Source organism: Stegodyphus dumicola, chromosome 3 (genome assembly GCF_044657685.1).
Source record: "Stegodyphus dumicola isolate Sdum_Otavi_A_Nest chromosome 3, ASM4465768v1".
Classification (NCBI taxonomy): Eukaryota; Metazoa; Arthropoda; class Arachnida; order Araneae; family Eresidae; genus Stegodyphus; species Stegodyphus dumicola.
In genome coordinates, this window is record NC_140770.1 from 273,369,775 (window position 1) to 273,397,206 (window position 27,432).

General features: G+C 30.0%; 1 protein-coding gene across 6 annotated transcripts in view; it reads left to right on the top strand.

Annotated features, from left to right (window-relative positions):
- The first annotated feature begins 575 nt into the window (after window positions 1-575).
- LOC118198435 (ciliated left-right organizer metallopeptidase-like) overlaps window positions 576-27,432 on the top strand; it is a 73,693-nt gene continuing 46,836 nt past the window's right edge. For 3 of the 6 annotated variants that reach the window (XM_085814151.1, XM_085814153.1, XM_085814154.1), the window contains exons 1-8: window positions 585-826; window positions 1,655-1,950; window positions 5,561-5,639; window positions 9,772-9,829; window positions 9,961-10,107; window positions 16,705-16,827; window positions 19,331-19,406; window positions 27,167-27,330. In XM_085814151.1, the coding sequence (XP_085670277.1) occupies window positions 1,659-1,950; window positions 5,561-5,639; window positions 9,772-9,829; window positions 9,961-10,107; window positions 16,705-16,827; window positions 19,331-19,406; window positions 27,167-27,330 (939 nt within the window). In that variant the 5' untranslated portion in view covers window positions 585-826; window positions 1,655-1,658. Of the gene's footprint in view, window positions 827-1,654; window positions 1,951-5,560; window positions 5,640-9,771; window positions 9,830-9,960; window positions 10,108-16,704; window positions 16,828-19,330; window positions 19,407-27,166; window positions 27,331-27,432 lie in introns of those variants that run through there. The other 3 variants (XM_085814155.1, XM_085814152.1, XM_085814156.1) reach the window with 3 other exon arrangements.

Genomic DNA, 27,432 nt, shown 5'->3' on the forward strand with positions numbered 1-27,432 from the left:
GCTAACGTTTTGCAACAGAACTGGAAGCAAATGATAGTTCTAATCTGGTAGCCTGATAGTTCCATTTCTGGCACCTTTTCTTTAATGATAACGATATTTTTTTACAAATTTCCCAACTCAGTATTCTAAAGGAAGTCTGCTGAGAACGACAGATCTGCAGTTATCACGAGTAGAGCCGGATTTAAACTGGATAAGGTCCTAAGCTGTTTGAGATATGGGGCCCTTTATAAGTCTATTATGCTATATTTTAATACAATATTTTAATTTTGGTGGGGGGCAAGAAATTGGGTCGTAAATCCCGCACTGTTCACGAGAATGGTTTCTTTATCAAGAATAGTTTTCCTGATTTAATCTATGGAAGGAAAGGTGATTCATTCAGGGAAAAAAGTGCTAAACAATTTAGTTACTTATTATTTTTTTTAGCATGAGATAGCACTACATAGGAGCATATATATAGTAATACTATATATATATCTATGCATGGGAAATGGCTGACTATTTATTTATTTGTTTGTTTTAATTTCTTTATTTACTTGCTTAATTTTTTAAAATATTTATTTATGTGCGTAGTTTTGTCTGGCAACATGTTTTCCGCGCGTAATATTTGATTGTTTATTGACGTTTCTGTCAGGTTATTATTTTGAGTACAGAGAGTAATATGAATAACTGTTGTCAGTGTGGTTAAATACTGTTAGGTTACGTAAATAATACCTGCATGACATAGACCATTTTTATAGTTAATATGAACATTTAGTAATGTTGTTAAATTGCTGATGAGTTTTATATAACAGCCAGATTTTAATCATGAACAAACTGTTTTTGATAAGTAAATGTTATTGTTTTTCATTTATCGATTATTCTGTAGCAATTAACGTTGTTTCATTGAGTACTTCGACTTCTTTGCAGTATTATTTTGCATTACACGATCACTAGGAAATAATTTAATTTTCTATATAAGACTGAATTTATTTGAATATTATATTTTGCGTGTATAAGATTTGAAAAACTTAATTCATTTATTTAATGAAATAACTGCAGTGATTTATAGATTTTCAGAGTACATAATTTTGCATGTAAAAAAAACTATGTTACCCAATTTTTTTTTCAACACTACAATTTGTTGCTGTTGTACACTTAATTTTTGATGCATGACAAAAAAAAAAAAAAAAAAAAAAAAAAAAAAAAAAAAATCGAACCTCTGTTTATAATTAAGCATCGGCTGAAAAGCCAATTCAGGTAGTTTTCTCTCTTATATAAAACACTTTAATGAGTGATGTTAGTTTCAGTACTAATTCCTACGATGCAAATTTGTAGATAAAGTATATAATTTTCTTTATCAGCAAAATGCAACATTTCCGTAGAAAGAGTACTATTACAATTCAAAAGTACCAAAAATTTCTACAAATATCAAAATTAAGAATTTACTTTTTTTTCTTTTCTTTCAATTAGCACTTTCTGCTGTTGTGTTTATTAAAATAGAGCTTAAAAAAGCAATTTTCATTTGGTAGCAATGTTTAAAAAGATATAATCCATAGTTTCCTGATTAAACTGAGTACTTATTTTTTCTAATTTTGGAATAAATTCATGTTATTTTTGCTCAACAGTTTCATCTAGCTTATGTATACATGTTAAAATTTTCTCCTCCTTACTACAGCAATATGTGTAAACTGCTGGCATTTTATGGAAATCTTCTTTTCATTATCCATTTCTATGCTACTTGTGGAAGTTTAAGAACATGTTTACATGATGATGTTATTCCTGAAGATCTACCTGCAAGTCTTCATATTATGGAAAGCAGGCGTCAGCGCCATGCCCATGAGACAGTCTATGTGCCACTTCAGATTTCGACATACATGGAGAATATTGATCAAAGTATCTCAGGCAGTGCTCTGTATAACATAGAAATAGCACTAAATAAAGTAATTAAATATGTGTCGGAAGTATTCCAAGGTAATATTTTTTTATGTATTAGTTTGTAAACTTTTACTGCCTTGGGCCTATTTTTTATATATTGTTTTAAAATGTCTGATTTTAGCAACTTTTTATTATATTGAGTTGTGAACATGTTGTGTCTTTAAGAATAGATTTAAAGCAGGTGTTACCTTTAATGAATTCATGATTGTATTCCTGCAGAAATTTTACGATAATTTTAACCGCTGCAGGCAAACCCAGTAGTTTATGTTTTAAAACCGAATATGAGATAAAAAAAATTCTCATAATTTGTCTGTAAAGTGCATTGGAATTTGGAAAACAACAAACATAAAACAGAATGATGACATTATCAGTTAAAACTAAAGTGTTGTGCACGAATATTTAAGCAGCTTCATTTTCTTATGTTATTACTTTCTCTTAAATTTTTAAGAGACATATTTGTACTTATGGATCAATTGAGAAAGACTGGCTGTAATTTGATGCAATTAGTTATTGCTTATTTTGGATGGAAAATGTTTGGCATTGACTTCTGAATTAGCTTTGAAGTTTTTTACCCTAAGCTTCAACATTCTACCATCACACAAATGATGTCTTGCTTCACACTCGTGTTTCTTGTTCTGTCATTTTGAAGAACCCCATTCCATTCAATACTTAGTGTATGAATTCTGAAATGAAATTGAATTTGAATTTTGAGAAGCTTGAAACCGACTTTTTGGAATTCTTCTGTTTTATTGATACTCAGACACTGGAATAAATGCTCATTCCGTTTTTGGTATTATCTTTGATTGTATTTAACAAAGTCATAACATTTCAATCAGGCACTGTAACAAGAAAAATTTCCTTATTTTGGGCAAATGCTGTCAAAAATCGATTAAGAAACAGAACACGACTGACATTATTTTTCTTTCAAGAATAGCTTTTGTCAATTTTTATGATTAAGCTTTCACCACTCATTGGTTTATTTTCATGACTCTGCATCTCATAGATGTGTATTTCTCCCAAATAATTGTTCCAGTTGGGGATACTCAGATAACCGACATTTGGTGAGGTTCCTGAAATCGCATTTGCCAACTTGGACAATAGGTGCCAAACAATTGGAAGAGTGTTTAGGTTGCTAACGAAGATTGGAAAAAGAAAAATGATATTTTTATACAAGGGATTTATTAAAAATTTATTTAAAATTTTAATTATAGACTTAAATAAATTAACTGCACCTCTAATCAGAATAAAATGATTTCATTTTTATAGAATAAAATATACTCTTTTTGTAATTTACTGCTCGTATTTTCAGATAACTTCTATTTAAAATGAAATTTTTTTAAATTATCTACTTAATATTTAAATATATGAGAGTCTGATCATAACAAACAGGAATTAATTTTTAAATAAATTAATTATACTTCTAATATGAATATATATATATATATATTTAATTTAAGGAAGTCATTTGTTTAATCTAACCAAATGCCTTTTCCCTAATTATATCCATGTATAAATAGAATTAGGATTATTTAGAATATCAAAAGCACTTCCAAGCTCTTTGCTTAAGCAGAGGGAAGTCTGTTAGTTGGGGCTTGACTCCAAGATGAACTAACTACCTGTGCATAACAGTTTTATCATTCGGCCACTGAAAGACACCCTGTATCATAAAAGTAGTTTTTTTACCCTTCATAATCAAATTTATATTCAAATATAATTATTAAAAATGCAACAAAATCATTATCAGACTTTGAAATGCTAATAAGTTAGTATAAAATGTTAAACAAACATTATTCTGCTAATTTTCTACATCATGTATATTTCACAGATTTCTTTATATAGAGGATTTTGTGGATTAAAAGTTAGGTATATCAGTAAGAAATCTAAACTATTAGCCAAAACATGAGCAAAAGTTTCTTTATTTTTTCACAAAAAATAAATAAAAGTTAATTAATGTTGTATCTTCAAATCTTTGAATAAGATTTATATTTATAGATTTTTCTGACCTGTTCATGTTTAATAGTAATGAATGTAAACTCAAACTTCAAATAAGTAAAACATAGAAATCTTTGCATCACTGTATTTGCAACAAATGCATAACTAAAATACATTCATCAGCTGCATGAATTTGCTTCGGGGACACCAGTTTCAAACCACTGTTACAGACAATGTTCAAATTGCACAAAAATAATATTTTTATGATTTAATTTTTTATGGAATAAATACAGACAAATTCAATTAATCTTATCCTATTCTATTTAATTGGTCTTTTTCTGAAATTTAAATTATTGCATAATATCATGAAAACCCATACAAGCACTTGTTACAAATCTTGTAGCCCTGCAGTTATGCAATTCAGGATTACATTTCTTGGTTTACATATGTGAAAACTATTTTTGCACTTAAACAAGAAGAAAAGAATAAAAATAACCCTCTTAACCTTATTAAGCAAAATTATGTGCATAAAAGAATCCAGAATGTCCAATGCAAACTGGACTGGATGAAAATTGAATAGCCTGGAATACATTTCAAGGATGTAATATTGATGTGGAAATACATGCCTATTTTATTTTTTAAAACTTTTATCTTTAACTATGTGATATATATTGCATTTCCATGATCATTACTGCATTTATTTATATTTTCAAACTTATATAACCATTATTATGGATAATTGTTTAAATTAATGGTAAGAATTAAAAGAGAAGTATAAAAGTTAATAATGCTGGAGTTATATAAATCTTAATCTGAAATTTGTTCTATGTGTATGGTTTGCATTCTCAATGCAAACGCTACTCTTTGTCTTATGTGATTTTCGCCCAGCAGAGCTTTTCCCCGATATTGGCTTGAAGAGAAAATTTTTGGAAAGCGTCTTTTGATGCCATTTTCGTTTTTGCGTCAAAAAATTCCTCCAGAGGATATGGCGATTTTTTGCAATTCAAGATGCCAGAAAAAATTTTGCCAAGTGCCGCTTATCTTGGATTTTCCTTCTAGTTTATAGCAGTAGTAACAACCAATTGAATTCTTCCATGCAAAATTTTATTGATATTTCTGTAAACCAGCAGTAAATGAATCTGGTGACAGTAATAAATGGCAATCTACTATTTGCCAACTTGCACCAATTCAAACCATTTGCCGACTTGCACCAATTCTCACCAGTGCAGTGCTTTCTAGCACCTGTGGTTTTAAAATTTCTTTCAGTCATTCATCAACAAGGCCAGTTTTGATGGTCCGCTAAAAATCTTTTAAATTGTTAAATGTTGGAGAACAGGTCTCTTTTCATTGTCACACTGTTAAATGTTAGAAATGAGGCTTTTATTTAATGGGAGTGAGAAGCCATTAGAGTATTGGCTGGAAAGTGACTCTAATTAAATTCAGATAAGTGAACTAATGTTTTGTAACTTGATCCAGTACTTCTTTTTAAATCAATTGCTTTAATTAAAAGTTTCTCAGAAATGTTTTCTACTATATTGAAGAATTATGAGAAAATGTCAAAACTGGTGTTACAGGTTACTCATTGCTGTTCTGTATGTTTAATGCTAATATTTGAATGCATCGTAAATATACCACTTATAAATCTGAAGTGCATATCAGTGTATATTTTAAATAATGCTATTACTAATAATTTGTTAATTTTTATATGGTTTAGTATCTCAAACTAAAAATCCTTTTCTATTGAATCGAAATAATTGTGTTCAACGATGGAAAAGTGGAGTGCATAAAAATAAGTATGTATATAGTATATTATAATTCAGTGCTTCTTTATTATAGTGGCCCCCCCAAGATTGAATCGCTAATCAACTGAGATATCTCACCAGCTCGTGAAGTGCAAAGATAAAAATAAATGGCACAATGGTACAATAATAACAATAATATTCACATAATGTTTCCTAAGAATACTTTTAATAATCGTTATGACAAGGCCATATTTCAAAATTGCTTTCAGCAATTCATCAAAGACATAATTTTTTCTGCATAAATTTTGAAGGATATGATTTGAAGCAATGTCAAGCCATGCTCTTTTTATTATTATTATTATTATTATTATTTAGTACAAATGGGCTTTGTCCCTGAAGGACTATTGTTTTCGTTTTGCGATATTGCGTTGAAAAACTATAAATGTCCGTTTCAATTTTCAAACGAGTCCTGCATTATATTTGAAGAAATTAAATAACGAAAAATCTGTATAAATGTATGTATATTTCTCGCATTGTGATAAAACAACGGTACATAGAGCCATCGAATTTTGAATGACGTAATCCTCCTACAAATATGGGCATGTGGAAGACCAAATTTGGAATTTGTTTTATTATCGATTTCAAATTTTCTAAAACTTTAATGAATTTTTGAGTAACAAACTCAACAATTTAAAAGTGAGCAATGGCAACGCTCTATGAGGGAGGAAGACCCTTTTTATCTCCAGCGCGCAGAACTGTGTATCGGAAATTGTAAAGATATGCTCATTTTAAAATTATTTTGCGACATTGCTATTAAACTGAATTTTGTGGTTTAAGTGCAAAGAACATGATATTTAATAAATAAAGGTAACACATAAAATGTTTAAAAAATGCCCCTTTGGACATAATTTAAGATCTGAAACCTTTCAGTTTTTTTTTTTTTATTTATTATTATTATTATTATTATGAACCCACTTTGCTATACCCTACATTCTTTCCACATTTTGGGTATGAACACTTGTTGTGGGATCTACAAAATTATACTTATGTTTCACAGTAAAGTGACAGTAACCAGCTTCTTCAAGTTGCTCCAATTTATATCCCTTCCAGCAGTCTGAATCTATTCGAGATTTAAACGGAAAAGTGCTCATAATCTTCCTGGCATGTTCCTCCAAAAATCCACTGCTGTGGGAGTACTCTGCCACCATAGTTCTTACATCGGATGAACAAACTCCTCATTTTTAACTATCGTATTGGAACCATTCGAGTCACCCATTGAATCTTTGCATCAGACATAGGGAACACATTTCCTGCATAAAATTGTTCCAGTCAGTCGCATTATTTTCACACATATTAAGCTGTTTGTCACACCATTTGATGGATGTCAGCTTGTCTGCCTGAGAATACATAAATCTAGTAACAGTTGCAAATGACATTCTTGAACCACTGAACCAATTTTCAACGTGGAGGCACTTCTCTCTTTTACAGTTTTTAACATTGCACCTCCAAATGGTTTCTTTCTTAACATATAGTTTTATGTTGTGGTCATTTTCACATACTTGCTTGTCAGGTAAAAGACCTCTTTCTTGAAACAATGGTATGGCATCCAACTCTTTATTTGATAAATTAAAGATTGTTGATTGCATATTAACAAAATTATAATTCAGCACACACACACACACAGAGGGGAAAAAAAAAAAAAAAAAAAAAAAAAAAAGAAGGAAAGAAAGAAAGAAAAAAGAAAAGAAAATTCACAAAAAAGATATAAAATCTAATGTGAATTGGAAAACCTTTATAAAAATGAAACACAATGTTAATATGAGAACACATGGGAAGATATCTCAGTTGATTAGTGATTTAATCTTGGGGGCTCTTACAACAAGGACGTACACTGCAAAAAAAATAAATAAATAAATAAAATGGGACAGTTCTGTATCTCTTGTTCTACTATGTCGATTGACAAAATTCAAACTGCATTTTTAACATCTCGAAAGCATGACTTGGGATATATATTAGATTTATATATATCGTTGTTCTAACATAGGTATTTTGATACAAAATTGGATTTTTGCTGAAATAATATACCAATTTTTTTCCATATTTCAATTCTACGACTCATATTATGCCTAATTTTGTCAAATTTGGTGCGAAATTTACGGAGAAATTCAACAATTTACATTGGCTCAATTTTTTTTCAGTTTGCACCAAGAATAATTCACTTGGCGAACTTTTTAATATATGGCAACCTATTTTCCGTACCCTTCCATTATGGCAGAATGAAAAAAAAGGCACCTTGATCCTATTGTTTTACATTGTAGATAAACGGGCAAAAACGTCACATCGTTCTTACTTTCTAATAATCTTAACAACATGCGTAAACCACATTTTCGTTATTATCGCTTTCAACAAATATGCCAAATTTTAAAATGCGCCAATATATAAATTCACATATATCTTCAGAAATTTTGAATAAAAAGCTCTAATTTTTTGCAGGTATGCTTAGAAATACACCTACTTTAAGATGATTGTAGAAAGTTTATGGGTTATAATTTAAATTTGTTTCGAAAAATTTTAAAAAGATATTTAAAAATAAATCTTAAAAATAGGTGAATTTTATTTGGAATGAATCTAAATTTCAAACTGTGTAAGAAGGAATCAAATAAGTTTAATAAAAAAAGAGATATTAATGAATACATATCAAATTGAATTAACATCGAGGAGCTAAAATTTTGAAAGCTAATTTTTTAAAAACTACTCGTGCGATTCTTACAAAACTTGGTAGTTTGGTGTAATTTGATTCATAGAATCGAAATATGGAAAATTGGCATGTCGTTTTAGAAAAAGTCCAATTGTGTGTCAAAATACCTATGTTAGAACAGTGCTATATATAAATCTATTACATATCTTAAATCACGCTTTTGAGACATGAACAATTTATTTCGTCAATCGGCCCAGTAGAACAGGAGATATGGAACTGTCTCTTTTTTTTTTTTTTTTAAGCGCAGTGTACCTATAATTCTTTATATATACAGTCAACTCTTTATTAACTGGGCTTTCCCCCCAAAAAGCTAAGTTTGTTTATTCCAGAATGAGGAAAAAATTATTAAAAACCAATAAAATAAAATTTATTATTTAGGAACTGTTTTTATCCATAGCAGTATGTAATTTAATTCTACATAATCTTAAAAATAATTGTTAAATCATTCATTGAAAATAATTTGCAAAAAAAAATCTTGATTATAAAAGTAATTGTTAAGTAATCCATTAAAAATAATTTTCAAAATCATACAATTCATTTGCACTTATTAAACTTCTATTTCCTATTATTGATTCGAACTGAAATATAAGAATAATATATGTATTTAATGCTATTTTTTTTCTTTTGAATTTAATTTATATATGCTGATTTAATTTATATAATAAAGTGAACTTATTCACCAAATTAACCTACATAAAAACCTGATAAATTGATAATAGTATTTTCTGTTAATTATAGTATAAGTTATTTCTCTTTTCTGTTTTTTATTTATTTATTTATTTTTTATTATTTATTTATTTTTTATTTTATACTGGTGTTAAATCAACCAGGATTTTGTGTTAACATGGACATTGTGCCCAGTATTACCATGGTTAATCGGGAGTCTGTTGTATATAAAAAATCATATATCCTTTAATATAAATCATGCTTTTATATTTGTTTCTATAAAGATATTGGTTAAATTCCTTATGGAAGAACATGCAGATAAATAATTCACTCTTCCCAATAAATAATTATGAGAAAAGTAATATTTAAAAAAAAATTCTCATGAAACTCTGAATACCCTTCTGTGACAGCATACCACTTTGCTTGGTCTTTCTTCTTTTATCAAAGAGGCTGTAAAAAATTAGCCAGTTTTGATATTTCTTCAACTTATTTCTGTATGGACGAATTAGACATTCTTATGTTACCCAATAAATAAATGTCTGCATAAATTACTCATGAATATTGCTTATGTACATTCTGCTGTTCTTCTATAAAAGTATGTAACACTGCAATAAACAAAAATTCACCTGTGTTAAGCCCATGAATATTTGTGACTCATTTGAATAATATTCTCTTCACCATTTTTGTGATGTTTATGTTTTGTTGCTTATGTTTGATCTCTGTCTTTTTTTACCTGTAAAAAATATTGCTTTTAAACAGATGTGCAAGAATTAAAGCAGGGCCTGAATTTTGTTCAATTAAAGATACAAGTTTTGCAGTAAGTATAGGCTATTAAATCACCAGTTATCACATTTTGCAGCAGTTATACACTATTATTGATTTACCAGTTAACATTTTACCTTCTGCTAAATAAGGTATCAAAATCCTATTTTCTTTATTTCTTCTTAGATACCAAACAGATTTCTAAATCAATTAAATGTTTATGATTTTTCCGATCCTGTGCCACGTTCTGTCTTTCCAGCTGGCCCTGGAATCAAAAATGCCAATTTTATCCTTTGTGTCTCTAGTAGACCTACCTCTTGGTGTGAAGAGCATGTAAGTTTCGTTTTCTCTTCTCAGTTTTGTAACATAAACTGCTGGCCATCCAAAATATAAATTCATAAAGAGAAAGAGTAATCAAAGCATATACTGGACAAATAATCTAAAACACAAAGATAAACTGATTAAAAATCTGGCCCTGCTTGACTTGCAGAATACAAAGAACTCTGTATTTTGTGCAGCCACTGTGGCTGGCAATAATTGGAAAGAGTATGAATATGTCAAGTCATGTTTCTGCACATTGCATAAGCTCATCTGACATAGTTATGGGTGATGTATGATGTTATTTGTGAGTAATCAACCAGATGTGTTTGATGGGCAACATATCAAGAGAATGGGTTGGCAAGTAAGTAGTGTTATGTGCTGGGCAATGAAGAGATGTTGAGTATTGCATGTCAAATGCAATTGTGTACTCTTAGCAGGGCATAATCAGTGGATGCTGCAGTAAAATCCATTGGTGCCCTAAACCATTGGATGATGCTTAACTCAGTAGTCATTATGGCTATCATCTCAATCCCAACAGACTTAAATGTGATCATCATGGTGTAATAGGCAGAACTGAGATTCATCTAAAAAAGAGTATGTTATGCTAATTTATTTATCCATGTCTGCATTCAGCACATTACTGTGGCTGCAGGAAACTGTGATGTACAGAGAGCAGTTAGTTGCAGCAGTAGGTGCTTTGCAAAGATTTCCTTCATCTGCAGATTCAAAACAACACATGCTGATGCAGATTGTTGTGTAACAGATCCTAATTCTTGTGGTAGTGCTTCTTTTGTTGCTGTGCAACCCATTATTGCTGTGTGCACTATATAACCTGTCCTGTTGTTTCGGTGCTATGCTGAAGTTGCTGCAATTGTATGTATCGGTTTGTCCCTCCAGCTTCCAGTAATTCAATATTTTCATTATCAAAGCTTGATTTTATGAAACATGACCACCAGTTTTTTGGAAGGATAATTTATAATCTCTAAAAGCAGTAATTGTTCCATTGGCAAACTCAAAAATTAGCTTAAATCAGTGCCCCCCCTTTTTTTTTTTTTTTGCATAATAATTAATGCACGCAGAAGCTTTACGCACAAAGGAATAGCAAGAAAACATTTTGTATATGTGTTGCAATGCTAATAATTTGCATGTTCTATCGAGGTTACACATAATGCAAATTTTCAGCTTATTCGATGCTTCCTTTGTGATGTTGCTTTTTGGATGTCCAATGATATAATATGGCTTTTTTGCTGAAGTTGTGTAAAACTTTTTTCATACCTGTTGCAAGTCATTACAATATTTCAATATACTCTGTGAGCAAAATTAGCCAACATTAAACTGGTTGCTTCTGTATATTATGTTTAATATTTAAGTTAAGGATTTCTAACTTATCTAATTCTGTATAATGCATACTTATCTTATCAATAAGGTACTTTTTCGTTAACTAGGAACCACTTGTGTCAAACATAAATGTTCATGCAAAATTTAGCCTTAAGTATTGAACAGCAACTTTGGTCATGCACTCAAGATGCATCATTGCTTGAAAATATAATAATTTATTCATCACAATTGTTGAAATTCTGATTATCTGTATTCCTGCTGCTAAAAAAATTCCCAAAATGTATTCGTAGGCAAAATAGTTACGTAGCAACCTCGTTTCCAAGCTCCTTTTTTTATTTATTGATTGATTGCTCTTTTAATAGAATTCTTAGTGTGGTGCCATTTTGCCATTTGCACATTAGCTTGGCAGAAGAGATTTTTTCAGTAACGTCTGTACATACCATACGTGTGTATGTATGTATGTATCTTGCATACTCAAAAACAAGTAGCCTCAGAACATTGAAATTTTATATAAGGGCTGCTATAACATATAGTTGTGCACCTCCCTTTTTTGGTTGCAATTGGCTGCACCGAAAGTATATAAATACAGTGGAACCTCGAGATACAAGGAAAGTATGAGCAAAAAATTCGTCTCTAAATATGAGCATGGCAACGAGCAATGAGCCAGGCTGTTGGTATGCATGGCGCTATTTCCCTATCCGGCTCGACTCAGGGAATCCCCTCATCAGATCACTCGGTGTTCTTTGATCTACGTGTTTGTGTGCTTGTGAGATAATTGTTTTTTACATTTAATGTGAACAACGATTTCACTCCCAAGAAGATTGTTGTCTCAGATAGTGCTGCAACTAAAAATAAGGAAGCCATTGGCATTAAAATTAAGAAAGAAATCATAAACATCAGCGTGGTGTAAGAGTGTCAGAATTGATGAAGACTTATATCGATGATCTGCACTATTCTGAAGAAGAAGAAAGAAACTTGATGTGGCCAAAGGAGTTACCGTTACCTCCAAGCACTGTCCCAGACTCCTAGATGTTGAGACACTGCTGTTGTATGGATTAACGAGAAACAGTTAAACAGCAATTCGATGTCGAAAGCTATCATTTGCGCTAAGGCTAAGAATCTGTACTTGGATCTTCTCTGAAAAACACCAAATATTATTTATCAGTATTATTTTTTAAGAACATTGATATATATGCTGATATTTTTGGGGGTGCGGAATGAATTAACTGGATTTCCATTATTTTCAATCAGGAAGTTTGTTTCTAGATACGAGAAATTCGTTGTATGAGCTCAATGATGCAGCAAAATAAATTCATATCTCGAGGTTCCACTGTATTTACTGATTGCACAGCAAAACAACTTCACAAAAAGATCAAGAATCTCATCTCTGCATATTTCAGCATTCATAGTTGCACAAGTAAAAGTGTGTAGGCCAATGTGGCCGTTTGAAGTCAGACATGCTCATACAGTGATTCCACCAACTTTGTACCCATCCTTCTACAGATATGTTCAGATTTATTGTGTATGTTTTGCTTGCTCTAGATATGTCTTGAGAGAAAAAACGAGGATCGCCAAAAAAGAGTGGTACTTCAGTCATCACTGTAACCAGGCGTATTTTGCTGCCTGAGTTAGTTGGACAAACATTATGTTTTTTCTTTTATTTACAGCCGTATATTTAGCTCTTTTATATACAGGGTTTAGATTATTAAGTTCCCACAGCTTCAGCAACCACCCCTTGGAATCTGGGCTTATATCAGATGTTTATTACTTCCTTGTACGAAGTAAAGGAAGTATTTTAATCACGGAAAATGTTGAGTATCATATTTCAATGAAAATATCCACTTTGACAGCTCACGAATTCATTTGAATGATATTTTTGCGTGACATCTGTACATAAGGACTGAATAAAGGGCTATTAAAAAAATGGATTTGAAAAGGTTTGAAAGGAGATTTTTTTCGTGACACCCGTATGTATGTAACTCACGTATATATGTAACAAAAACAAGTAGCCGTAGAGCATTCAAATTTTGTATATGGTACTGCTATAACATGGTTGTGCACTTTCCTTTTTCATTGCAATCGGCTACACCAAATATACACACACTATCTCTCTCTCAATATATATATTGCTACTCTGTTACCCGGCATGATGAGGTCATTTTTTTTCTTATATATTGGTAAATTGTGCGTCTTTTGCTTTAAACCTGATTGAATTATGTTTTCTTATGTTCCAGTTATGGTTTTTATGCCTTTAGTTAACATGAATGCAGTAGTTGTAGAATTATCAACAGTTTAAAAATTTAAGTGGCGCTAAAAAAGTTGCTAAGTGTAACGACACCACAATTTGTTTACATTTGAAACTCTTAGTATAATAGTGAATTAAGTCAGTATTGGTGCATCAGCTTCAATGTCTTTGTGCCAAGTGTGCCCAAAAGTTAATATTCAAACTTTAGATTTTGCACACCAAAAATTTTGTCTTCTTGCCTGCTGGCCGAATTACTTGTTTTTGCGTAGACATTTTAATTTTAATAGTAAAAATTGTTCATTTAATTGATTTTAACTGTATCTGATGTTTTAGGTTTTTCTGCATTTTATAGTTTTTAATGAAAATTGAATTTTTATATATTTTTGTCTTTCTGTGAAGTAAGAACTGAACTGACTGACTGAGAAATATATCTCTTATGAAATTCGAGGAAATAAATTTAAATGAAATGCACCGACTCGAGTAACAAGCAACGAGCCAGGCTTTTGGTATGCGTGGCACGTTTCCTGATCCTGCTCAACTCGGCGAATCCCCTCGTCAGATCACTCGGTGTTCTTTGATCTATGTGTTTGTGCGCTTGTGAGTTGTTTTTTACATTTAACATGATAATAATTATTTCACGATGCCTCCGAAGAAGATTGTTGCTTCAGATAGTGCTGCAACAAAAAATAAGGAAGCCATGGCCGTTGAAATTAAGAAAAAATCATAAATATAAGTGTGGTGTAAGAGTGACGGAATTGGCAAAGACTTACTGCCATTCGACATCGACGATCTGCACTGTTCTGAAGAAGGAAGAAATTAAGAAATTTGATGTGCCAAAGGAGTTACCATTACTTTTAAGCACTTCCCAAAATTCTTAGAAGATACTGAGAATTTGTTGTTGGTGTGGATTAACAAGAAGCAGTTAAAAGGCAATTCAGTGTCGGAAGCTATCATTTGTGCTAAGGCTAAGAATCTGTACTTGGAGCTTCTCCGAAAAACACCTGGTCGGTCGACTGAAGATGAGATGGCATTTCAGGGAAGCCGTGGATGGTTCGAAAAAAATTAAAAAGAGAATCGGTCTTCTTTTTTCTTCTTTCCCACATCCCCATCGTTAGTCAGGACTCTTCATAAAGGTAAACTATAGTTATGTTATTTACCAGTGTTATTTATTAGGAAAATTGATTTTTATATTGATATTTTTGAGGATGCAGAACAGATTAACAGGATTTCCATTATTTTCAATGGAGAAGTTTGTTTCTAAATACGAGAAATTCGTTATGCGAGCTCAATTCTGGAAGGAATTAAACTTGTATCTCGAGGTTCCACTGAGTGTATACCCGCTGTATTATTTGACTCCGCGAGCTCAGTTTTTTTATTCTTATGTGTTGGCAAATTGTGTATTTTTTGCTTTCAAAATTATTGACTTATGTTGTTCTTATCTTCCGGTTAAGGTTTTTTTGCCTTTACATAATTTATATGTAATAGTTGTAGAATTATCAACAATTTAAAAGTTATTCTAGTGCGGCTAAGACTATTTTCTTTTTACCATTGCAGCCACATTTGTTTACATTTGAAACTTAGCACAATAGTGAATTAAATCAGTTTCTGCACCTTCAGTGTCTTTTTGCAAAGTGGGACCAAAAGAAAACTTTCAGTTTTGTGCGCTGAGATATCTGTCTTCTTGCCCACTGGCCAGATTGATTGTATCTGCATAGAATATCTAATTTTTTTAATTGTTTTAACTGCATTTGGTGGTAAGATAGATAGATATTTTGAGGTTTTATGTATTTTTGCCTTGCCCCAAAATGAGAACTGAATTAATTAAATGAGAAATATATCTCTAATGAAATAAGTTTAAATGAAATGCAGCAAAAAATGTGTATAATTTAATATTCTATAAAAGGAAGTCATGTGGTGTACACATCAGATTTTTCACATTGCATTTCTGTAAAATTTGGTCATTTAAGAAGTTCAGTTTCATAGAGTGCGAGTTTTTGCATTTTCTATTTTTGGACAAAATGCCATTCTTGTAATCCAGCTGTTTCTTATTCATCAACCAACAAATTCCAGAGATCCATTATGATTCATTACAAGGAAAACAAATGTACTCAATTGTGAAAAGAAGAACTAATCAGAAAACTGATGACTGAATTTCAAAACTTGAAATCCATATATAACTTGTAGACAGCATGTAGCCCTCGGCAACAACAGCATCTAGGAAACTCATTTCCTCATTGTTTCCTTTAGAACAATTTCAGCAAAATTCTGCATAAATTTTACTGTAATTTCTTCCACTGATGGCAAATTTCGAAAGCTCATATTTTAAAACTAAGTTTAAAGTGAAAATAACAGTTTGTTTGGAAAAAAAAAAAAAAAAAACATTAAACTTAGAATATGACAAACAAAAGAACAGATAGGAAAATGGCAGCATTGCTTGACTGAAGGATTATTATGAGCATGGTTATCTGGAAGACTGGTTATGCACATGGTTTCCAGAATTCAGCACATTCTGAAAACTTGGTGACTTCTATTTAAAGTAGTTGCATTAATATGTAAGTACCATTTTTATTTTCCATACATCCTTCCAAACAGACAATTTCCAAAGTATTGTGGTTTGATATGATATATGACATGTAATTTGTCTTTTAAATTTTAATTTATTGCTGAACAAATTTTTCAGTTTAATGATAATAAATGCCCTTCTTAATAATATAAGTCTTCCCTTTAATTAATAATATATCTAATAAGTATAATTTAAAATAAATAATTTAATTTTCTATATATCACATTTATAATTTGCATAAAAATTTGTAGCATTATTACTATTAATATATGAGGTTTCCGATACCCTATATTTCCGGATACAAATATGTCTTGCATTCCCCTGCCTTTTTTTAAATTAGCATTTGGATTTAAATAATTTGTTTTCATAATCTTAATGTAAATCACACTGGTGAATTTATATACTGTATTCATGCCATTGCAAATTTAGAAATGACTTTTTTTCTTTTTCCATTGTTCTACAGGATGTTGAAGCTTATGGATCATACTGTAGACTTGGTGCTAACAACAGACCAGTTGCTGGACTCTTAAATATATGCCCAGGCTATCATAGCAAGAAATTATATACATCAAAACATTATTTTAATGTGAGTTTTTTTAAAATTATTTCCAGATAGTTTAAAAAAAGTTTAATTTTCTTAGTTTTAGGTTTAAAAAAGTTCTGTTTAGGCTTAAAAAAGTTTGTCCTAAAAAATTTATATCTCAGTTTTAAGGTTATGCAAGAAATTCATAAAGGTCTGCCATATTTTTCTAATCATTGAATTAATTTGATTTCCGTTTGTTTAACCTAAGTAACCTGTTATAGTATTAAGCGATCAATCATTAAATTTGATATATTTTCTTATTGATAAAGCCATTTCATTTTGGGGGATAATTATTACATTATTACAATAGTTCAAAATCATTTATTCATATTTTTACTAAAAGTTACTGTAGAAGTACATTTAATGTTTATTTATTTTTAATGATTGAAGTAATATATAGTAATGAATATATTTTAATGATTTAAATTTTTAGAAATTATACAGGTAATGTTCACTTAATGAACAAACATGAAAGGCAGAAACACTGTTCAGTGTTTGCTTTATGCAGTGACTGCAGAAAAGTAACCCTTTAATTAAGAAATGACATTCAAATAAAAAATATTTTGCAGAATATTTTGAACGAAAAGAGAAATGAAAGAAATGCTTGCCAAGAACTATATAATTAAAAAAAGGGATTACATGATGAGATTATTAGTAACTGTTTTTCTTTCTTTCTTTTTTTTTTTTTTTTTTCAAACTCTTCACGTAACATGGAGCAGTTGATGAACTTTGATTTTTAACTTGGTCTGTCAGATTCTACATAGCACTTACGTTATTTCTGTTTACATGGTCTGCATCATATACTTTTTTTTGTGAGTGTGTGTGTGTGTAAGTTTAAAGAACTGTTTAGTATAATTTGATAAGTTTTCTGTCAAGATCTGGAAATGATCGAAGACTTATCACACATAGATTAATGATAATTGCTTCTTTGCTTTGCACAATTTGGACTCAGGAAAAGTTTTGCAGAAATTCTGTATTTTCACTGAGTTGAGGATACCTGTAGTGGCATTTTTAATTCCCGCTGTCCATTGGCGGGTACTTAGCCAACTTAGGCTTGGCCACTACTAAGGCCAGAAGTGACCGCCACTTTATTGTGAAAGCACCTAATAGGTGGGCCACCCTTACCTCCTATGAAGGGATAGACAGTTACAGCCATACCTTCTCCGGGATTCGAACTCGGACCCTTCAGTATTGCAGTAGGCTTCCCTAACCACTATACAGTCCGGGCAAGAGCATTGCCCATTTTTCACGTTTGCCGACATTTTTAATAAATCAGTGCATTTAACAGCTATGATATACTAATTTATTAGTCAAACAACAAAAATCAGCATTATAACGCTGATTTTTGTTAAGAGATTATATAATGCTGATTTTTGTTGTTTGACTTTTAAATTAATACTTAATCGGTGTGTTATTTTATCTATGATATATTCATTGTTATAAAATTGAGTGTAAAATAATGTGTTCAATCATGTTTTTGTTTAAAAATTCTGTAAATGGATATAGTTTTTTAAATTATAGACAACATGACAAATGACATAATGTTGCCACCATTATGAAGAGCACCATCTAATTAGGATAGCACATTTCATGAACTTTACTGAAAAGAATTTTTTTTTTTTATTTTAAATAAAAAATGTGAATATTTGAATTAATGCATTAATTAAAAAACTATTTTTATATTTAAAATATTCAGTTTAAATCTGCTATGTATTTATATTATTTTCTTTATTTAATAAATTGTAGCAAAGCATGCAAAAGTTCACTGCATGATGCCTACATGGAAGATTTTCTAAGATAAATTGTCTCATATTCATACTACATATGGAGTAAACCACAAAAAACTTATGTGCAACTAGCCCATTCACTAGGGTCAAATTACCAGTGGAACCTGGGTGAAATTGCCAGTGAATCTGGGTCACATTATCAGTGAACCTGGGCCAAATTACTAATGTTTGGTGGTTTTGTTATTTGGCTGATGCTAAGCCATTTTCTTCTTGTGTAAAAAAGATGTAATCTCATTGTAAAATTCATTAAATTATTATTTACAGTTGGTAACAGTAATAATTAAATTCTTCTCTAGATTTCATTGAATGGAAATACTTGGATTTCAGTTTTTATTAACTTTTTAACCTTAGGGTATTTAAAGAAATTTATAAAGCAAGAATATATACCATTGCTCACTAATTTTATATTTTATTTGATAACATTGCAAGTTTGTTTAACTAATGAATTCAGCAAATGCTTTATTATTAAACTGTATGAATTTATAATTTTTGCATTAACATTTTTAACAAGAAGGAAAAAAGAATAGAAATTCTAATATACTCTTTTTAATGAAATCAGATTTTAATATGCAATTTTATGATGTAAATCTTCAATTTTACATTTTGCTCTTTTTTTTTTTTTTTTTTTTTTTTTTGTGTGTGTGTGTGTGTGTGTGTGTGTGTGTGTGTGTGTTTTAAAATTATAAAAAAGTTACTGAAATTACTTTATGATTATATAGGTTATAATGCATGAAGTGTTCCATATACTGGGTTTCTCACAACACCTTTTCCCAAAATATAAAACTTGCACATCAGGTAAACTGAGTTCCTTATTATTTCAACCATTTTATAAGTGTAATAATTTTAAAGCACAGTGGACCTTTTTTAAGGTGGCCACTTATGATTTGACATGATTTTGATATTCTGAAGAAATGGCTGTCTTATAAAAGTTGGCAGTTGGGTATGATAATTATCAATTTCCATAACATAGTTCCCTATTTGAAGCTAAGTGAGGATAAATATTCAAATACTGAAGTGCAATATACCTGTTTATTAGGTACTTTCCCATTTTTATAGTTCTGTTCATAATGGCACCAGCATTATTACCAAGGTCATCTGAAAGAAAGTAAAACGTTTCTTTCTTGGAAAAATAATGTGGCATCTCATCAGTCATTGGTAAATGAAAAATTGTTAACATTTAAAAAGAAAAAGAAAGTGCATTGTGGTCTTTTCACAGCTGTTATCTTCCTTAGACATATTTTTGGAATGATTAAATTGTTTCTCACAGCACTTAATGAATGTCAGTTCCTCTGCTCAGCAGTAAATAAATTGATAGTGCTGTCACAAGTGATATTACAACATTCCACAGATAAAAATAAACCAACATTCCACAGATCAATAATCATCTTGCAGAATTGTAATACGTACATTAAAGTTAATGCAAAACCAAACTGTTCTCTTTTTGTTTATGTGGTCAAAAGTTTACTCCCACGGTGGTTAAATAAATAGCACCTGCTAAATTTAAAAAGTTTACATTAGGAACTGTCATTGGCAAGTTATCGCTTTTCTTGGCTGTGTTTCAGAACTAAAGTACTGTTTATTAATACTATTATATTATTAATTACAAAAGTAAATTGTGATCTAATTGAAAAAAAAGACACGTAATTTTTTTTTTTTTTTTTTAATCTGTAAGTATTTTAAAATATACAAAATAGATCTAATATGTAAAGGGAGGGAAAAGTTTAGAAAAATCTTGCATTATAAATTTTGTTTAGTAATTACAAAAGCACTCAAATTGACAGTCCTCATCAAATTAAGTCCACATCTCCTTTAATAGATTGACAGCAGCATTTTCAGTAATTTTTAGTCATGTTTCTAAATTTAATATTTTATTGTGTTGCCAACATCACACTAAACTGTCACCTATCTCTCAATTTACATGGAAGATAGGTTCCGCACAAAACCGTATAAATCCAAATCTTGGAGTTTGCTATATAAAACCATGTAAAACGAAAAACACACTAAATGTGCATAATTTAGTTATTTATTTACATAAAACAAAAGTAATACATCTTTGAATAAATAAAGTTATACTTTGTTCATAAAATAACAAACTTATGTAGTTAATAGAAGTACATATTTAATTTATTTTACATTAGGAAAATATAAAAATCATTCAAAAAATTTTATAAGTTTACTCACTGTCATCTTTCATGAACTATTAGTCTTCTTTTCTTGATTAGTATGATGTCACTTTCATCACTAAAACATTCTTGATAAGATTCTGCTTCAATGGTTGACAAATTAGGGAAGATCTCAGATCAACAAGACTTTGCAGGGAAATCCGTAATTAACAATTGCCTCGTTTTTCCCCCCTAAATCTTTGTAAACCTTTTCATATTGATTTAAGCATTTGCTAAGCTCCTGTTGGAGTTGGAGAGCTTGTTCAACATTTGTGTCATATTGTAAAAAATGATTACCTAGTTTTCTTCCCCATTCAAGTCCTGCACTGATGACTCTTGCTGTGAATGCAACTGGTTTAGATTGCTCTTCATCATGCTTATTTGTTTCATGAATCATGTTAACTTACTCATCCTCATTTAGTTCTTCATCAGACATTATTTCTTCAATATCTGCCTGAGCTAAAGCCTCAAAACCTTCTCCTCCTATAGTTTGGGCCAATTTAGAGATTTGAGAATATTCATGCTCTAATGCTAATCTATCATTCTCATCCTTAGCAGCATCCAGCCATATTGCTTTCCACCATGCGTTCAGCGTTGATTGTTTAATCTGAATATATGACAGTCCAACATGCTTAACACAATCTAAGATTCCAAGCATCCATAAGAGATTCATCATTCTCCATTTGTTCTAAAATATACTTGAAGGTTTGTTTGATATACAGTGCCTTAAAAGTCGAAATTATTCCTTGATCTAACGGCTGTAATAAGGAAATTGTATTCTTTGGTAAAAAGACAACTTCTACATTTTCGTGTTGTAAATCTTGAGGATGACCAGGTTCATTAAGAGAAGAGCTTAAAAGGCAATCCCTTTTTACTTAAATAATTTTTGACATCTGGGGCAAACATGTTTTGAAATCATTCATTGAAAGCAATTGCATGAACCATGCTTTCTTATTAGCCATCTAATAAACCGGAAGGTTATTTATGTTTATTCCTTTAAATAAGCGTGGTGTTTTTTATTTGTTAATAACCAATGGTTTCATTATATAATCGCCTAAAGTGTTGCAACAGAAAAGAATTGTTATGTGACTTTTCGCTACCTTATGACCACTAGCTGATTTGCAAGCTTTAGCTAAATAGGTTCTTTCAGGCATTTTTTTTTTTTTTTTTTTTTCCCATGGCGACCCGGAGTTTTCAGCATTGACGATCTGATCAGAAGTGTAGGAGTTGGTTGCAATGATTTCAGCAAAATTTGCTGGATAATGTTGTGCTGTATCTGAATCAGCAGATGCACTTTCTCCTTTCAGTCTTAGATTAAAACAAAATCGAATATAAATAATAGATCTTACCTGGTTCTTGATTCTCTGAGCTTCTAAACAGAGTAATTGAAAATTACTTAGCTTTTAATCCTTTATCGACACATTATAACGAAAGACAATTCACTTGACAAGAAACATCTTACACATCTAGCTACATTCTAAAAATAAAAGTAAACAAATCAGTTTTAAATTCAAAGGCTCACTATCGCCCCCTATCGGCTGAGTTTTCAACGTAGATTATGTAAAGCATGTCTTTGTTTAAATCTCTGGAACCAACCATGGCCTGTGGAAAACGATACCTTTTTTCCATCTGACAAAGTCGACAATTACTGATTCTTAGGTGCTTTATAAATTTTTAAAGCAGTATTTGTAATAACATTAGTATCAATCGGAATCCGCTTTTTGATTTTCGGCTTCTATCCATATCACTAATGACTTTTCCATATTTTCCATTGTATCACCTTTTACATATGATATTGTGCTGGTACTGCTGCAAGTTTCAGCTGCTACTCTTTTTCTAATAGAGTCATCATTTTTTCTAATTGTCCTTATCGTAGCTTCATTCATGGAGTAAAATTTAGCAACATCTGTTACTCTTTCTGTATTATGTAGATGATCTGATTTTAATTTTTGTTTCTAAAGAAATAACTTTTCTTTTTATTAGTCCAAAGGGGCTTTGTCCTTGAGGGATCATTGTTTTTGTTTTGTGATTTTGCGTCAAATCACTTTGGATTGTCCATTTCACTTTTCAAACTGTTGCCACCAACTATTATTGCCCTGTATTATATTTGAAGAAATTAAATAATGAAGAATCTGCATAAATGTATGTATGTTTCCCACATTGTGATGAAACAATGGTACCTAGAGCCATCAAATTTTGAATGACGTAATCCTACTGCAAATATGGGCATTTGGAAGCCAAAATTTGAAATTTGTTTTATTATCAATTTCATATTTTGTAAAACTTTAATGCATTTTAATTAACAAACTTAAGGATTTCAAAGCGAGCAATGGCAACATTGTACAGAAAAAACATTTTTATCTCCAGCACATGAGACTGTGTTTCGGAAATTCTACGATAGGCACAATTTAAAATTATTTTGTGATATTGCTCTTGAACTGAATTTTATGGTTTAAGTGCAAAGAACATGATATTTAATAAATAAAGGTAACACACAAAATGTTAAAAAAAAAAAAAAAAAAAAAGCCCCTTTGGACACAATTTAAAATCTGAAACCTTTCAGGTTTTTGTTTTTAATTTTTTAATTTTATCTTTTTAGCTTTATTATTACACATTGTTTTCTTCACATTTTCGCCACAAACTTAGCGATTTACAACAAAATTGCAAAAATTTAAATGCTGCAGTAGCATACGTTTAAAATCCATGATGCCGTGTTGAGTGTTAGTATGCATTTTTATATTTGTTTATTTTTAAAAATCGTTTGGCATTATAAAACCTTAAAAAATTTACGTAAATTATAAAAATGCCACAAAAATATAAATATTGAAAACTTACCAATAAACATTCAAATATGTAGATAAAAATGATGTAAGCTTTGTTGCTAAAATACTGATAGTGCACTAATTCACATGAACCAAATAGCTTTACTGTTGTGAAATACATATACATAATACGGGGAATCCCCTTTTACAACATGGGGAATCCCATTATTTGTTGTTGCCACCAGTGTTACCAAAGGAATGATTCAAAAATGACTTCAAATATATGTATTTGTGTATTTGCAGCCGAATATAAATTTTTACCAAGTTTTTGAAATCCATTGAAACCGAATAAATAAACCGAATAAAACGGAAATCGTTTAAAATGAGTGCCGTGTAAATTGAGGGATAGATGTATCATCAAAAATGGTAGTGAACTGCCCTGTTGAAGTACTGATTTGTTATATATTCTTAACTGACTGAGACATGAGTTAAAAAATTATGTAAACAGTTTAGAAGTGTGAATGAATTGTTCACAAAAGAGCTGCATCATATTCTATATTAAATATATATGATATATTACACTACCGTAAACCATTAATGTTTTCCATAAAATATATTTACTGTTAGAATAAAAACTGGAAATACTTGATTTATTTAAAGCCTAAAATATATTAGGTTGAGAGTGAAATTAAATATTTTGTGGTTCTCAGCATCGCACATATTTGATTATCTTGATATAATTATGGATATTGATGTCTATTTGTGTTTTTATAGTGATTACTTTGGTAACAGGAATAGGGTTTCCTTTGTTACAGTTCTTATTAATGCATATTTCTATGCATATTACATTTATATATATATATATTTATATTGCAAATATGCATTCACATTTATAGTTAAAAAAAGAATTAAGTGTATCATAAAAAATAACCAAAGAGTGAAATTAAAATTACACTTTTATTAATTGTATATATAAAGATTTCCGTGTGGAATTTACCAACTAGCTGATTTCTTCTAATTTTAGTTACATCAGTTATTTTCAACACCAAATTAAAGGTAAAATATTAAATTCACTTGCTTAAACTATGTTTGTGTACTCAGTTCTATTTTCACTTTCACTAAAGCTCTGATAGAACTAATATTAGCATAATGTTTAAGTATCCAAATTAAATTTTTCGTACTTAATTTTATTATTATAGTACTAGTCAGTAATAAAAATTTTCAGTACTTTTAGAGAATAATAAATAGATAAATAAAAAATGATAATAATAATAATAAAACAATAGGTAATATAAATAAAATAGTAAATGTCTTAGGATGAGTTATGGATGAAACTTAATGTATGTATAAAACATATAGTTTATTTACTTAATTCTGGATGTAAATAAAATACCTTACCAAACCGTTTATAAATGCAAATATTTTGAAAAATGTTAATAAATCGTATGGTCTTGTTTGTACAGTATGGCCTGGTCATTCTCTTCCCGCCCCGAACTAAATAAGTAAATAAAAATTTAGAGTTCTAGAGTTGTTAGCTGCAGCTGTACAGATATTTTTTGAGGGATGGTGGGACTTATCATGTAAAAGATTTCAAATAACATTCTATAATCGTCAAAACCATCAAATGTAAAACTTATAAATGGAGTTCTAAAATTTAATAAATTTTCATTTATTTACTTGTTTATTTTGTAGACAGGAATTGTATTTATTTCTGTTTTCATTGCATTTTTTTTTATGTGATTCAGGGAAGAAAATTTCACTGTATGTATTCATCACCCATCACCTAATATTGGATTAATTTGATGAAATTAAAAAAGAATGTTTTTTTTTATTGTATTACTGCAATTAATGTATGAAAAATATTCATGCATTTTCATAAAAAAAATAGAATATAGAATTCAAATTTTTACTGTTTGTGTTTTGAAAATTTGAGGGGACAAATATATTTCCTATAACTGTAGGAAAAGTATATTTTATGTAAGATGTAAGTTTAATGTAAAACTTTTTGGGGGGCATGTAAAGTATTTTTCTTTTGTTGTCTCAAGGTAACTCTAATTATACAAAATGTTTGTCTTTGCATTTCATGTACAGATCTTTAATGTATATATTTAAATTTAGTTTTGTAGTCTGTATTTGTAGAAATTTTATTCCATCCATGAATTGTAACATTTATGGATAATGAATGTGAAAAATTTCAAAATGTATTGCTGTATCTTAAATTTCAGATTTACCCTGCTTGGTATTTATTTTCATGAACTGACTGAAAAACTTGTTGGGGATAAATAAATAAATAAAGAAGGAAAACACAAAAGTTCATATTAAAATGGAAAATAATTAGGACATTGAATTTCAATATATCGTCATTTGATACTTATATTATAGCCTAATGATAAATGGTTTGTTTACCATTTATCATTACCATTTTATTTGTGTTTATGACCTTCATACTGACAAGATGTTGAAAGTTACTAACATTAGGTCAACCTCTGCCAACACATAAACAATAGTTTACATTTATTATGTCTTTTGACAGGGAAAAGAAAAAACTATTTTTACCTTAAAAATTATTGCAAAGTTAAAATTCAAGGATGAATAATGAATAGTGAATATTGCTTGCATTAATATGTCTCTTTCACATCTGAACATTATCGCTGTTAGTAGGTGAGTTCCTCTTTGCTTTGAATCTGTAGTAGTTAATAAAATTAACAGAGTTGGGTGCTAGGATATAACTTTAATGTGTGAACTGAAAATTATTGAATTCTGTGTTGTCTGTATTTGTGCAAGAAGCTGAAGTCAATTTTGTTTTCATTAATTTAGTTTTGTACTAACTGAAGGTACAATAAGTTTTAAATTGTTGTTATTTCTGCTGTATTTTGGGGTTTTGATATCAGTAGTAAAATGGAAACAAAAATTCAACTGGCATGCTAAAATGTTAGCATTTTACAATTAAGTGGGTTAATATATATATATAAATAATAAAATTAAAAAATAAAATAGAGATGAAAAGGATGCTTTTAGGGGCATTCCTAGGAGTTTTAAAACCTTTTGGCCTACTGAACTTTAATAGGTATTATTAAGCATTGAAGAAAATTAAAATAAAATAAAGATGAAAAAGATGCTTTTAGAGGCATTCCAAGGGATGTTAAAGATTTTTGGCCTACTGAACTTTAATAGGTATTATTAAGCACTGAAGAAAATTCTTATTAGAATTTTGGGATTTATGTTAAAATTATGGATTTGAGTACTTTAATCATGCATGCATAGTTTCATAGTTCAAAAAATCATCTCCCGACAAAATAAAGCACTCTAATTTCTAACCTTTTTTAAATAAAGCCACTGTATTTGCAACTGATCACATTACTTAATCCTAAGCATAACAAAATAATTTTGTGCTTGTTTTAGGAAGTATCTATCATTTAAAAAGAAATAAATGCTCTAAGGTAAACTGTAAGAAAAGCTCTAAGATGTAATAGAAAATAATTAACTTTCACCTTTTTGGGTTGGAATAAGCATTTTTTTTTTTTTTTTTTTTTTTTTTTTTTTTTTTTTTTTTTTGTGTGTGTGTGTGTGTGTGTGTGTGTGTGTGTGTGTGTGTGTTATAATTTTCTAACCTATTTTAAATTATCTGCAGCATTTTGTGACATTCCTATGAAAATTGTGCAAACTGATTCATATGGAGTACAGCGGTTACTTTATCCCGAAGTAGTGAAAAGTATGCAGAGTCATTTTAATTGTTCAGATGATGAATTTGGTGCACCTTTAGCAGAAAACTCACAAAGCAATTCATCAAACAATGTAAGTATTTATTTTTTCTTCTTTCTTTTTCTATTTATCCTCCCAACCTGCCTCCTGGCATTAGCCATTTCACTTGGACTGATAGATTCATGAGTGCATTTG